Source organism: Aulonocara sp. 'chitande type north' Nkhata Bay, linkage group LG19 (genome assembly GCF_057382095.1).
Source record: "Aulonocara sp. 'chitande type north' Nkhata Bay isolate Kocher_YH1m ecotype deep benthic linkage group LG19, A_spYH_male_GT1.1, whole genome shotgun sequence".
NCBI lineage: Eukaryota > Metazoa > Chordata > Actinopteri > Cichliformes > Cichlidae > Aulonocara > Aulonocara sp. 'chitande type north' Nkhata Bay.
The window spans coordinates 21,510,516-21,523,871 of record NC_141362.1 but is presented as its reverse complement, the minus strand read 5'-3'; the positions used below and the strand labels follow the sequence as shown (position 1 = coordinate 21,523,871).

General features: G+C 39.9%; 1 protein-coding gene across 2 annotated transcripts in view; it reads right to left on the bottom strand.

Moving 5' to 3' along the window:
- fndc3ba (fibronectin type III domain containing 3Ba) overlaps positions 1 to 13,356 on the bottom strand; it is a 93,211-nt gene that overhangs the window by 14,763 nt on the left and 65,092 nt on the right. For both annotated transcript variants that reach the window (XM_086274316.1, XM_086274317.1), the window contains exons 8-23: positions 12,900 to 12,958; positions 11,745 to 11,896; positions 11,581 to 11,640; positions 11,318 to 11,456; positions 10,839 to 10,892; positions 10,425 to 10,549; positions 9,540 to 9,714; positions 8,615 to 8,701; positions 7,523 to 7,658; positions 7,052 to 7,126; positions 6,163 to 6,281; positions 5,493 to 5,598; positions 4,633 to 4,799; positions 3,890 to 4,003; positions 2,972 to 3,121; positions 1,053 to 1,333 (exon numbers count right to left, since the gene is read on the bottom strand). In XM_086274316.1, coding sequence (XP_086130442.1) covers positions 1,053 to 1,333; positions 2,972 to 3,121; positions 3,890 to 4,003; positions 4,633 to 4,799; positions 5,493 to 5,598; positions 6,163 to 6,281; positions 7,052 to 7,126; positions 7,523 to 7,658; positions 8,615 to 8,701; positions 9,540 to 9,714; positions 10,425 to 10,549; positions 10,839 to 10,892; positions 11,318 to 11,456; positions 11,581 to 11,640; positions 11,745 to 11,896; positions 12,900 to 12,958 — 1,999 coding nt within the window. The remainder of the gene's footprint in view (positions 1 to 1,052; positions 1,334 to 2,971; positions 3,122 to 3,889; positions 4,004 to 4,632; positions 4,800 to 5,492; positions 5,599 to 6,162; positions 6,282 to 7,051; positions 7,127 to 7,522; positions 7,659 to 8,614; positions 8,702 to 9,539; positions 9,715 to 10,424; positions 10,550 to 10,838; positions 10,893 to 11,317; positions 11,457 to 11,580; positions 11,641 to 11,744; positions 11,897 to 12,899; positions 12,959 to 13,356) is intronic.

Genomic DNA, 13,356 nt, shown 5'->3' with positions numbered 1-13,356 from the left:
TCAAAGAATATCTGAAGTACAATTCCTGTCGTAAATAACAACCAGAATTATAGCTATTTGGTCACACAAAAACTCCCACAGATTCTCTCAAATGCACACAAACACACGCACGGGCTCACACATGTTCTGTCTCACTGGCAGCCATTATGCAACAGAGCACAGTGACACCGGGTCAAAAACAACCTCAGAATGAAAACAATGGTGCGAGATCACCCTGCCTCTGCACATGTCACCTTACCTTGGATAACCTCTCCCTGTTTGTCTTTTTTAATTAGAATTCAAAGAACTTGCTGCACAATCATATGCATGCTCACAAACACAATTACAAGCAATCACAGACAAGCGGGATCACAACAACGCTGTGCATAAAGATGATTAAGGGGCTGTTTACTGCTACTTGAGTACATGTTTGAGATCCAAGCTCATGCAATCATCAAACATTTTACCCCTATTTAAATACAGAATGTGTATAAAAAAATAGATGTAGCCTGCTTGTCTGTATGAAAAGAAGCCAATGCAGAAGCTGTAAAACCTGCATTCTCCAAATGGCCAAAGGAGACAGATTGTGTAAAATGAGCTAATGAACCCGCTTCTTACACCCAATTTATGCTTCAGTGGGAAATTTACATCATAGCCTAAGACATAACTGTAAACCCCTCTGAACCCAATGCCGTAATCTCCAACATAACTTGATGTTGACCTCCCGACAAATCTAACTGTCCTCTATTCTCACTACTTTTCTGCTGTGATTTTTGAATTCATCAGTGATAAAATAGCAATCATCCCCCCAGTATAATAGATAATTATAGGATCACTATAACGAATTATAAATATTAGCAAATTCGTAGAAGGATATCAATGAAACTATTGGAACTGATGTGAGGGAAGGTACAAAGAAGTGGAAAAATTAGAGCGCCAAATATGTTTGCACCAGCATTTTATTTCTTTCTATGGGCTGGCACCGCATATGAAAAAATGGGACACAACCACACGGTAATTAACATGTAATGCACCACACACAAGCATAAATGCTTTGGTTTAGCTATCATTACCTGTATTCACTGTCTGGCTGCAGGCCTGTGACAAGGTGAGTTGTCCGTGAATCCACAGTGATGGTTTGGTCGTCCAGGGTGATGACGTAGGAGGTAATCTCGGCCCCGTTACAGTTTGGCTCCTCCCACTTCAGGTGGAGGCAGGTAGACGGGGAGTGGCCTGTCTCTGAGGAGGTCGGGAGATCCAGGGGGGTAAGGGATGATACCTGGTCAGGATTTGTAGCTGGGGTCTGGAAACTGCTCTGCTCACTATATGGACCAGCACCTGCCTGATTGACCGCCTGAGTGGGAGACACAGAAACACAGAGGGGGTGAGAGAGATTGAAGAGGGGGGGAAACTGCTGTGATTGATAGTGCTGAGATAGAGGATCCCGGTGATAGAACAGAGGTGAGGAGAGGGATAAAAAGAAAGGGATAAGTGAAGACTAAAACCAAGGCAGACAGATGATGGTTAACAATAAGAAGGGAAGAAGATAAATATGAAGGGATTTATTAATAAGCACAGGACAAAGAGCAAGACAACGTTAAATGGGAGGGACTGATATAGAAAACTGAATAGACAAGAAAACTAGCAGAAAGACATGAATTCAAATTAGTTTGAAAGAGCATTAATCCTTTACTTGTGCTGTCAAACACATTAATATTCAGCTCAAGTATCCACTATTAAATGCCTTTCAATCGCTCGTTGTAATAGTCACCTTCATTGCCTCTTACAGACTTCGAGAGGAGGAAGGAAGGACAAAATTGGTATTTTATATACATCTTGTCCATTCGGAAAGCTTGAACTAAAAATAAAAAATGTAGATAAATTGCTTCCTTCCATCCATTTTTGAGCCTTGTAATAGTTACATGTAAAAAGCAACATTCATGGATTAAATGTACTTAGCAAATCCAAGCAGATGAGCAGTGTTTGTTTTCTTGTAAAAATGCACTGTAGCCACTTTCCAAAAACAGCCAAGCACCATTCACGAGTAGATACCAAGGAGAAGGAATCTACAATGTGCACTTATATATAAATCATTGACGGTTTATCTCAGCATTAAACTATCTAGATAACTCTGGGTCCAGCAAGAAAAGTTATACTTCAGTAGTTTCTCGGATTTATCCTCAGCTGTCAAATTCATTTTGCAGAGGCTAGAAAAACACATAGAAACTGATTTAACTTATCCTTACGTTGGCGTCCCCCCATTCAAAGCATTCTCATAAAACAAGTGCGTGTCAGGTTGTGCAGATTTGAAACACTGCTACAGAAGATGAACCAGTACAAGTTCATTCAGGTATAGAACGTATGGAGTCACACAGACTTCAACCAAGTCAGCGCCTCTGGTGTGATCCATTCCTGCAATCTTCTTAAGGTGTACAGATATGAACACACAGGCGTACACTTCTAGTGCACAGAGACAAAGAGAAATCACATACATGTAGAAAAGCAATTATTAGGATGGTAGGTTGACCTTGGATTGTCAACCTATTAACTATTAACCGATTATAAATAGTCCTATAGAGATGTGAGCCATAAAGCATGTTGTTATTGGATTCATAGCTTCAGAGGGTACAAGACAGAAAGGGAGTAAGGGAGAGAGTTAGACAAACAGAAGGAGAAGGAGAAAGACGGCACTTATTTATGCACCACATTGAGGGTCAGAATACAAACTGAATCAATGACCATTAATCTTTCCCTGGAGTCTGAGTGTTTGTGTTGCAGCATCTTGGTTTCATGTTTCCAGGCTGAATTTTTGTCGCGCTCACAATTCAGTTATTTCTTTTGTTTCTGGAAGTGCTTATGTTCCATAAACTAGTACGTTCTTCTTTTCTCATTGTCAGTTTAACTATGCATGGCTTCAACAAAAGTGAATGTTGTATGCCTGTCTATGTTCATCTAAATCCACTGTAGGGATATCTAGTAGTGTGTGCACTACCTGTAGCCTGCAGCAGTAATTTGTGGCAGGTGTCAAATCTGACAGTTCACACTGCGTGGCAGATCCGCAGTAGATGAGCTCCATGGGTTCATCTTCCCTCGCCCACTCCAAACGATATTCAGAGATGTCTGTACCCGAACCCTCAGGGCTCTGCAATAGAAACACAAAATCAGCTCAATGGAATTAACAGATACCTGAAAGTTAATGGATTCAGGTCTTGTTTTGCAAACCCAAAATGAAAAACAAGATTTATTTTTTTTCCATCTAAACTTAAGTCTATTGAGGTAGGTAAGTATTTGGACCCACATTTATTGTCATTTAACCTTGGTAAATCACCACAGCAGATTTGAAATCAAATGATCAAGATCTGATTAAAGTGCAGACTAAATTCAAAGGTTTTAACAAAAGTACAGCATTAACTGTTTAGAAATTAAAGCCATTATAACCATGCATAGTCTGATAGTTATACCATGGTTGCATAGTTACTGGCCAGGTGAGGCCTGTTCCTTAATTTTCCAATGACAAATTAGGTATATAAATCAAAAGTGTGCAACCTTCATTTGGTATATTTTCAGTGGAATATGTGGAGTATGGGGACCAAAAAATGATGAATGTGACTGTTAGTCTGAAAAACAAAAAAAGATACCCTTTAAAGTGATAGGAAAAAAACTTTAGGAGTGGCCAAATCAGCAAGCTGGTATATTCTTAAGAAGGAATGAGCCTGCTAAGCAACACCAAAAGGCCCAAAAGATGACTTTACTACTTTTTTTTATTTTAAACAGTAAAAGGGAGCTAGAGCTCTTTAGCAGTGTTAAAAAATGTGGCCTGTCTTTTTATATTTGCTTGTCTGTTTTTTGTTCCTTCCATACACTGTTTATTTCCTTTGATAAATGCAGCTGTGTTTTTGGTTTGCCTCACCTCCCAGTTGAGTGTTACACAGGTGTTACTGGTGAGTGTGATTATGGGAACTCCACACTGCGCAGGAGGACCCGCTGCAGTCGTCACCTCTGTAGGCTCAGAGTATGGTCCGTACTAAGGGAGACACAGATCGATTGACACAAAATAAATGAGAAAGTTGAATCATTTAGACAGTAAAAAGTTTACAAAAGCTGAAAATCAAATTCTAATCCCAAACTGAAAAGCTGTGAAATATAGACACAGTCATCTTGTTCAATAAGCAACAGTGGTTGGTTTTGGCGCCATCTAATTCACTTTCAGGTGACCGGATAATCAAAACAATCAAATCTTATAATATTAAGTTAATTTTCTAGGGGACACTGATCCAACTACTCAGTGTCTGTGTCTACACCTACGGTTTTAAGTTGAATTTTCTGCTTGTTGCTTAATATTGGATGTGTATTAAGAGCTCCCAAGTTTGTGTGCTCAATATGCAGAGCAAATTTCAAAGCCATAAGTAAACAAATGCTATTTAATTCAATATTTCATGCTTAGCTGTTATAAAACATCCCTTCTTTTATAGGCTGACCTATTAAAGTGGCTGGATCAAGCTTCAAAAGGTTTCAGCTACGCTTTTCTGTTGTTCTTTAATAAGTTTTATGGTCTAGCCTGGTGAATTACCAGATCGTCATGGCTTTCATTTATTTATTTTCATTTTTATTATTGATCACACTCTTGCTTTGAAAAGCCAGACAGTTTCTTACCCCAGCCTCATTGGCAGCCCTCAGTCTGAAGCTATATGTTGCACCAGGAAGCAAACTAGCGACAGTGCACTGTAGCTCCGAGCCATGATACACCTCCGTTGGCTTGGCGTCTCCCTCACTCATCTCCAGACTGTACACACACTCCTCACACACTCCCTCAGGGGAGTCTAAGAAGATCAAATAAGAGAGAGCGATAAGAAGAAACATTTACAGTGAAACTAACCACAATACATGAATTGTGATGAAAATACACAATACATATGTCACGATATCTTGTTACACATAAATTCTTAATGATGTATTCAGTATTTCACAAGCTTTTTATACTGCTTACAGATTAATACACAGGGTATATTTTGAATACTTTCTAGGGGTTTTTCCCCATAAACCTGGTGCTATTCTCTGCTTGCAGAAAGACAAAAGTAATAAATAATGGTGACAGTGGGGAAAACCCTCCAATACTTTATGTTTGACCTTCAGCTCGAGCCAGTAATTGCAGCTGCAGCAGTGCCTGAATGTGAGCTGATTAGAGACATGACCAGCTGTATTAAACTGGTAAAAGAAAGAACTTCCTCAGCATGGCAGGCTGGAAGACCTTTTCCTGCCAAGAGATAACAGTACTAATCTACAATAATAGGCTGACATTAGGAGAGTTAAGTCAAATATGAGGCTAGGTTAGGCATTTAATGAGCTAAATTAGGGCTCAATTAGGCTGAAACGTGGTTGACTCAGCTTACATTAGAATTGGCCAGGGAAACATATTAAACGGCCAGAAGGTGATTTAGCTGCCTTATACGAAAATAATTCGAATATATTCTAGTAAATAAAAGTAAACAGGGTGCGTGTATGCCTGAACTCACCCCATTCTAACTGCACCTCCTTGTGTTTGGCTTTACCGACAATCCTTGGCGGCTGGCAGGGCCCTGGTGGGACACTTAATGTACGGACTGTAACACTACCAGTGCACTTAAAGAGCAAAAAATAAAAGGTACAAAAGACAATTACAGATAGGCTTAATTATTGGTGTACATGTATAATTTTAGGAAAGATTACTGAAAAGATTGTTTGACAACAACAACTATATTTTTCAGTGCAAAATATCTTTTGAAATTCCCATCATATTTAGTGAGCGGGTACTTCATGTCCCTTGGTACCTATGGAGTTGAATGAACAAAAAGTTTGTGGAGTTCCTCGGGGCTTTATTCTTGGACCTCTCCTATCAAACAGACTTTTTTTTTTTTTAACTTAGATTATAGAATATTGCTATTTTTGTATTATTGTTATGCAGATGACATACAACTGTACATATTAGTGTAACCTCAGACTGACAGTTTACAACACTCACTCAAAAAAATTGACTACAATTTATTATTGGACGTGCAAAAACACACAACTGAACTTAGATGGGCCTGAAACTGCCCCCATTGCCTTAAAGAAAAAAGAAACATATGTATGTATATATATGTATATCTATGTGTGTGTGTGTGTATTGCTGAAATTTGTGTATGCATGCATGTATGTGAATCTTACTGGGCTGTGTCCTCCGGTGGTGATACTACACACACGTAGGTGATAAACGGTCCCTGGTCTCAGTCGCTCACACACACACTGTGTTGCCGGACCACTGTACGCTACTTCCCATTGGTTTGCTGCACACACACACACACAAAACAAGGAATTACACTAAAGCACATACACATAATCAGCTGCTGTTTTGTACGTATTTCTGCAGTTTCCAGAAACAGAATCCCACTGACAACGCTTTGTTTCTGTTCTGCTGTTGATGGATTGCGTATGCCTGTGAAATATAATACTCTCCCTGTGAAGCAGCACTATGCCGTGCAAATATAGGCCTTGTTTACATCACAGCGTAAATTTCCTAGCAGAAGTGTATTGTGTTTCTGTAATGCATAATACTATGTTATCTCTACAGACTGAATGTACCTAAAAGTGAAGTTTGAATAAACCTAATATGGCAGAGTCATTCGTTTCAATGACCACATCTTTTTAAGAAGAAAAAGGTTTTAAAAAGCCTGTCTTGATATCACAGGACAGTGTAAATACAAGCTAGATAAAATCATCCAGATGACTTTTTAGGTCGATTCTATTGACAAAAGAACAAAGGCTTTTGATATTCTCTTCTTCTGTACACTGACACTCAACAGCAATCTTTTACTATAGATTGAAAGGAACTAGACAAGATTAGGTTTCCTGTAGGGCAGGTGTGAGCAACGCTGTGTGCTTCAATATCTTAATTTGATGCTAAGAAAGACTCAATTATGGCTTCTATTTTTTTTAGGCTGGTAGTTGAGAAAAGTTAAACAGCACACGAAGAGAAAAAGGTCTGTCCTAAGATGCTGGAAAATCTTTCATGGTATGTTTGAATAGATACAGTGACAGACAGATATAACACAGGTACCTTCAGAACATCCCTCTGAGATGATCTCAAGCAGGTACGTAAGAGCTTCAGATCCCCCATTGTCCATTGGAGGATCTGTCAAAACAATTGATGAACTGATTTTAGTTTGGAATATTATTGCACATAAACAATATTCCAATTCGCAGGAGACAACATGTAGAAAATAATTGTTATTATTTTAGTTACTTTAGTTAGCTAAATTATTTTCTCTGGGACATTAATATCAATACCAAAAAAATCTATCTGTTGCAGTCTTATGTATTTTTGCAATTCTTCTGAAAGTGTGAAACACACTAACAGCAAACAGTGTCAGGATTCAGTTTGATCTGGATCAAGTCAACTTGCACACATGTAGTCTTGGCTTGGATAATGCTGAAAAGTCTGTACCAAATCAATTTTGTATGAAAGCATCTCAATGAGTATCTGTATGTATATGATATGAAATATGCGCATGGATGTGTGCCTCTTTACCCCATGTGACAGTAAATCCATAGGGTGTTGCCTCTGTGACACAGGGTGCAGATGGAGGGCCCGGTTTGTCTGGATTGGTGGTGCAAACCAAAACTTCACTTGGACTGCTCTTTCCCTCCATGTTTGATGCTATGAGCTGCAGGAAGAGAGGTGGACAGAAGGGACAATTAGAGACACAGAGCACGTAACAAAGGTAAAAAGACAAAGAGTGTAGTGGGAGATCAGAAATCGAGAATAGGTTGATAGAAAGGCCTAAATTAGGCTCAGTGATTGAACAGGCGACTGCATGCTGCAAGGCCAAACTGTACTAGCCTGGGTTCAATTCCAACCCAAGGCCCTTTGCTGCACATCATCACTGCTCCCATTCTCCCTGCTTTCCTTTCTCTTTTTACTTAAATTTGTCTAATACTAGTCAGAAAAATCCAAAAAGTAGATAAAGGATGAAACGAAGGGGAAGAGAAAAAGAGGAAAGAAGAAAAGGCGAAAAGAATATAGACAGAGTGGAAAACTGAGAAAAGAGCCACAGCAAGCCAAGCAGAGACACACAAAAGAATTTCTGAAAACTTAAATCAATTGTCGTGATAAATAGGAGCCATTAGTCTCTGCCCCTTCACGTGTTGTTGTTTTGGCTTCTCTGCCTTCTTCTCTTTTCTATTATCTAATTCTGTCGCTACATCCAATAGATAATTTTGCTTTGTTACATTATGTCTACACCAGATGGATAGCACAGGGACAGCAGAAAGACTTGATTCTTTGTGTGTATTCATGTGTTTTGTGTTTTCGAAGATGCAAAGCTTTATCAAACAATGTGCATGAGGCAAGGTAGAAAAACCCAAAATAAACACAAACTCACCTGGTGAGGTACGCGCAAGAGGATTTTGATAGATTTGTACAATGTCCTCGAATTATGAACAGGCACAAAAACCACAGCTGAATGTTGTGTACTTGACAAATGGTTAGTGATTTGCAGTGTTAGACAACTCGTTAAACTATAGCCAAAATGACATATTTTGCATATTCTCTCTTAGTAAAAAAGCTTCTGATTTTCAACAAGTAGGACACAAGTGCAGAAACCAAAACACAAATGCTTACCCTGAATTTATACTGTGTACTCCTCTTCAGGCCTTGTACAGTACAGCTCAAGTTTTCTCCAGTGTACTTTGGATGAAAGTCTGTTCCCTGTGGGAGGTACAGTGTTTGATTCTCTCAGGGTGCATTAGGATCGGCATAAATTATTGAGTTTATGGATGCAATAAATGCTGACTTTTAGCTCACATTTTATTGTATATAGATATATATATGGATACAGTAGAAAGAGAGCAGAGAACCTGTGGGAACATATAGTGTGGTTTATATGTACAGTACTGTGCAAAGGTTTTAGGCAGGTGTGGAAAAATGTTGTAGAAAATGCTGTAAACAAAGAATGCTGTACATCGGGGGTCCCCAATCCCAGTCCACGAGGGCCGGTGTCCCTGCAGGTTTTAGATCTCACCCTGGGTCAACACACCTGAATCACATGATTAGTTCATTACCAGGCCTCTGGAGAACTTCAAGACATGTTGAGAAGGTAATTTATCCATTTAAATCAGCTGTGATGGATCAAGGACACATCTAAAACCTGCAGGGATACCGGCCCTCGTGGACTGGGATCGGGGGCCCCTGCTGTACATGCTCAGAGTTTATGTCTGTATTGCATATTTGGATTTACGGCTGTGCATCAGTGGCACTTACCCTAAATCTTTTTCATGAGATTATGAATATAAGCTTCGATATTCCTTTATACTGTCTTTTTCATTTGTTATTTTCATGTGTATATCCATAACTTTCAAACTGAGATCTTTTAGTCTTCGGTTGACTGACTGCTGTAGTACAACACACCCTGATGCTGATTTATAAAACTCGTAAACTGGGCACAAACTAACAAACAGACAAAAGATGTTCTAGAGTCTTTGAGGTCTATTTTTAATGTAAAGAAAAATAAAAGTTACAAATGTTTTTGTACATGGACGGTACTCACGCTGTTGTCCTCCTGGATCTCAAGTGTGTATTTGAGCTGCTCCACATTGGGACTGCCCTCAGGACGCCCCCACTCCAGGGTCACCCAGGACACCCCTGCCCTGACAAGCCGTGGTGCCAGAGGCAGAGCAGGCAGGGTGCCCATGGTGATATACACCACCTCTGAACTGAAGCCACTGCCGAAAAAGAAATTTCCATTTTAAGCTTTCCTTCAAAACGCTGAAGAAATGATTGCCATGGGTTTCAATTTCAGCTGAGATGGAGACATGAATATTTTTCAAAGTGAAAGGTGGAGAAAAATCAGCGAAAAGGAAAAGGAAAAGGACACTGACAGAAGTGCATTGGTGATTAATCACAGAGGTGCGTGGCGTTGGGAGTGAAGACGTTATATGAGTTCCGAAGAGGATGTTAAACAGAGAAAAAAGGAGCGCATAGGGAGGATGGATGATTTGTAGTGGGGGGAAAAATATTCAAGTTAGAATAAAAGCAAGTAACCCAGCTTCAAATCTGCCAAACTGAAGGATGCATTAAAGCTGTTTTGAGTTCGTTCACAGAGCTAATATCTCCTCCCTCACTCTCAGTCCCCTCTATGACCTCTCTGCTCCCTTTCACCCTAATAACTGCACGCGAGATGGTCCACGCTATAATGACAAGAGGAGGCAAGAGAAGAGTGGAAATAGAGGGAAATGGGAAAAGAGGAAGTCTATTCTTCTGTATGTAACTGATGTTACATGGAGAATAGCAGTTCGGTGCTTGCCTGCTGCCATAGTGGTATACAATGAAGAACAACAACAAAAAAACATGCAATATGCCTCCCATGACACTGTATTCATGCAGGTGTGCGTATATAAAACGTATATATACACATTCAATAACAGAACTTTACCTTCTGCCTATGTCGTTGTGTGCAGCCAACCTGAATGTGTAGTCACAGGCGGGGTAGAGTCGTGTGACCTTATGGTGCCTCTGGTTCCCAAAGTAACATTGTCTGAAAACGCTGTTCTTCTTTCCCTGCAGAGAAGACGTATACAGAAAAGACATAAACACAAGAACGGACATTAGGATTGATAAGCTCACCTACAACAAAATGTTAAATGTGAAGAAAAAAATAGCACGACAAAGTAAAGAAGTATAAATAGAAGATGGGAAGAAAAGCCAGACATTCATTGCAAGAGCATAATTCACAGTTTTATTCCATCTTGTCTGAAGAGCCCAATGTTGACATGTGTTTAGGGACACTGGTGATAGGTGTAAGTGCTGCTTTGAGGTAAGGGTAGAGCATGACAGATGACAGACTTACCTCATCCCACTCGAGCAGGTAGTTTGTAATTTTGGATCCGTTGTCACCCGGGGGCTATGGGTGACAGTGAAATGGACCGAGGGAAGCAGAGAAGAGAGAAGAGAGAGATTGAGAGATTAGCTAAGGATAAAAGACTCTGACAATGAGACAGACAGAATACCGGCTGTGTTTTCATGATTGGCCTTATATCCTGTCTGGGTGACTGATGTTACTCTTTATGAATGACAGTGTGCAAGGATATAAAAAAATACTAAAATAACAGGTCAGAGAGGACACAGGGGTGCATTCTAACAGAGTTGTACAACTACTTGTCGGTGCTGCACGGCTGATGCACTCAAACTATTAACGCATCGGAGTTGTAATATATTTAATTTAAAATATCATTAAATGTGTCACAATGACAAATCACTGTGATGTTTCTTGGGAGTGAAAATACTTCATGGAGGAGTATCTGGACAAGAAGATGTCAGTAGCTGTACCTTCCACTGTAGGGTGAGGCTGGTCTTGGCACGATTTGTGAGTTTTGGTGGTGACGGGACATCAGGGACCGTGGATTCTGTGGTAAACGAGCCGGCCTCTGAACACGAGCCTCGAACCAAATTGTACATTGCCGACACCCTGATACAGAAAGACAAACGAAACAAACAGTTAAAGGATGTTTTTATCCAACATTTCAGGGATTCCTGGACCCCCATACGCTGCAACACACAAGTAGTTAATATTAAAAGGATTGAGGCCTTACCGTACGTGGTAGTCTGTAGCTGGCCTGAGATCTTTCAGATGATACTCCAATTCTTCACCACTGAAACACAGACAAGACATACAAAGTCACCAGTGTCCTTTGGATGACCTTAAGGATTAAATTTGGACGCTGTATTTTTTCCCCCCAACTTCTAAGTTTCCTACCTGTATATGAGGCGATATTTCCCATCTCTTCCCTTATCTGAGAGAGATACCTCATAGGAGCAAGACACAGGTATCCCGTTACTATGCCTGTTCACCAGCCCTGCTGGGGGGGCCCAGGACAGCCGTGCAGTCCGTGCCTGAATATTGGAAACCTTCAGGACACAAAGGAATACACATAGTTATAGCCGCATTGCTAGTGAAGTCAATAACAGGTAGTTAAAAGCCACTGTACAAATGACTGTTGGATTTGCATACAATGTTACCAATAGTAGTCATTTTTAAATATTTTAAACCACAACATCTTGTGGTTTAAATGCCTGTTTGAAAAAAAGCTGAATCCATCCATCCAGGTGAATTTATGCTGTTTATATAACTCTATGTGTACATTTGCAACAGACTACTGCATTCATCATAAACGCTTTAAGTTATAGGACATCGAACATGCATCATGCATCGGCACTGAAAAAATAGACAGTGTCACAAGGAAACCTCCGAATTGTATTACTTCTCATTCTCAACTATAATAAACTTGATCAGTTTATAAGTTATCTGAGGTTTTAAGCATAGATAAATCACTACTACTGGACATCAATCAAAAATCTATTTCATGTATTTCTCAGCATCTCCATCTGTAGTTATACTAAATATCCTCTTTGTATCATCACTCAGTTGTCACAGTCTCAAGCCGCGGCGTAAACTCAAAGATGTTAAATGGGCACAGCATGCTGACCAAACTGTTTTAACTTGGAATGAGCAGTTCCTCTCTAGTAAACCATGTCTGCACGGAAGCAGCTCATTCATTCAATCACATTCCCCTCAGGGAAGGAAAAAAGCTATTACAGAGTGTGCAGCTTGGGTGAGCAGATGCTGCCCTCAGGTGGCCAGCATTAGCACAGCGTAAATTATAATTACTCTCCCTGCTGCTCAAGCCCCCCAAAAAACATTGAAAATGAGGAATGTGCTGCATATACAAGTCAGTATAGATATTATTCTAAACGTAAGCATTTCATTTTCATGTGACTCAAAGAGACCAAATAAACATACGGAAAAGTCATCACTGCTTAAGCCAGCTGTGACTGCATCGGACAGGGAAGTGATTGATGAGAGCGGTTTGAATGTGTGTGTGCGTGCAGTTGTGGGAAGAGGTATGCCAACCTGTGGTTTTTCGATTGCAGACAGCATGTCTTGAACACGCTTCCCCTCTGAATCATGATCTGAGGAGAAAGACAGACAAAAAAAGACAGTAATTATCAAGAATGACATAATAAATATTCCATCATAAAAGAGAGGCTCTGTGTATAAACTGGGGTGAGAATTCCCAAGGGCATTTTCCCCCACATGTCAGGCCATAATTACAATCTATGAAAACTGTTTCTACCTTTCTTAATGTGAGTTTGATTGCCAGTGAAAATTCTAACTTTCAAATCACATCCACATTGGCTGCATGGCTGAAAATGAGACAATGAGAACATTTTCAGCTCCCAGATGTTACCGGTACTGTCAAATGTAGTAATCGAGGGCTCATTATTACACAAGGTCGGCCAAGGTTTGCGTTTAAAAGGGGGAATTAAGGTTGAAAATGTCACCAAAAAGCATTTACATTCCCTAATCA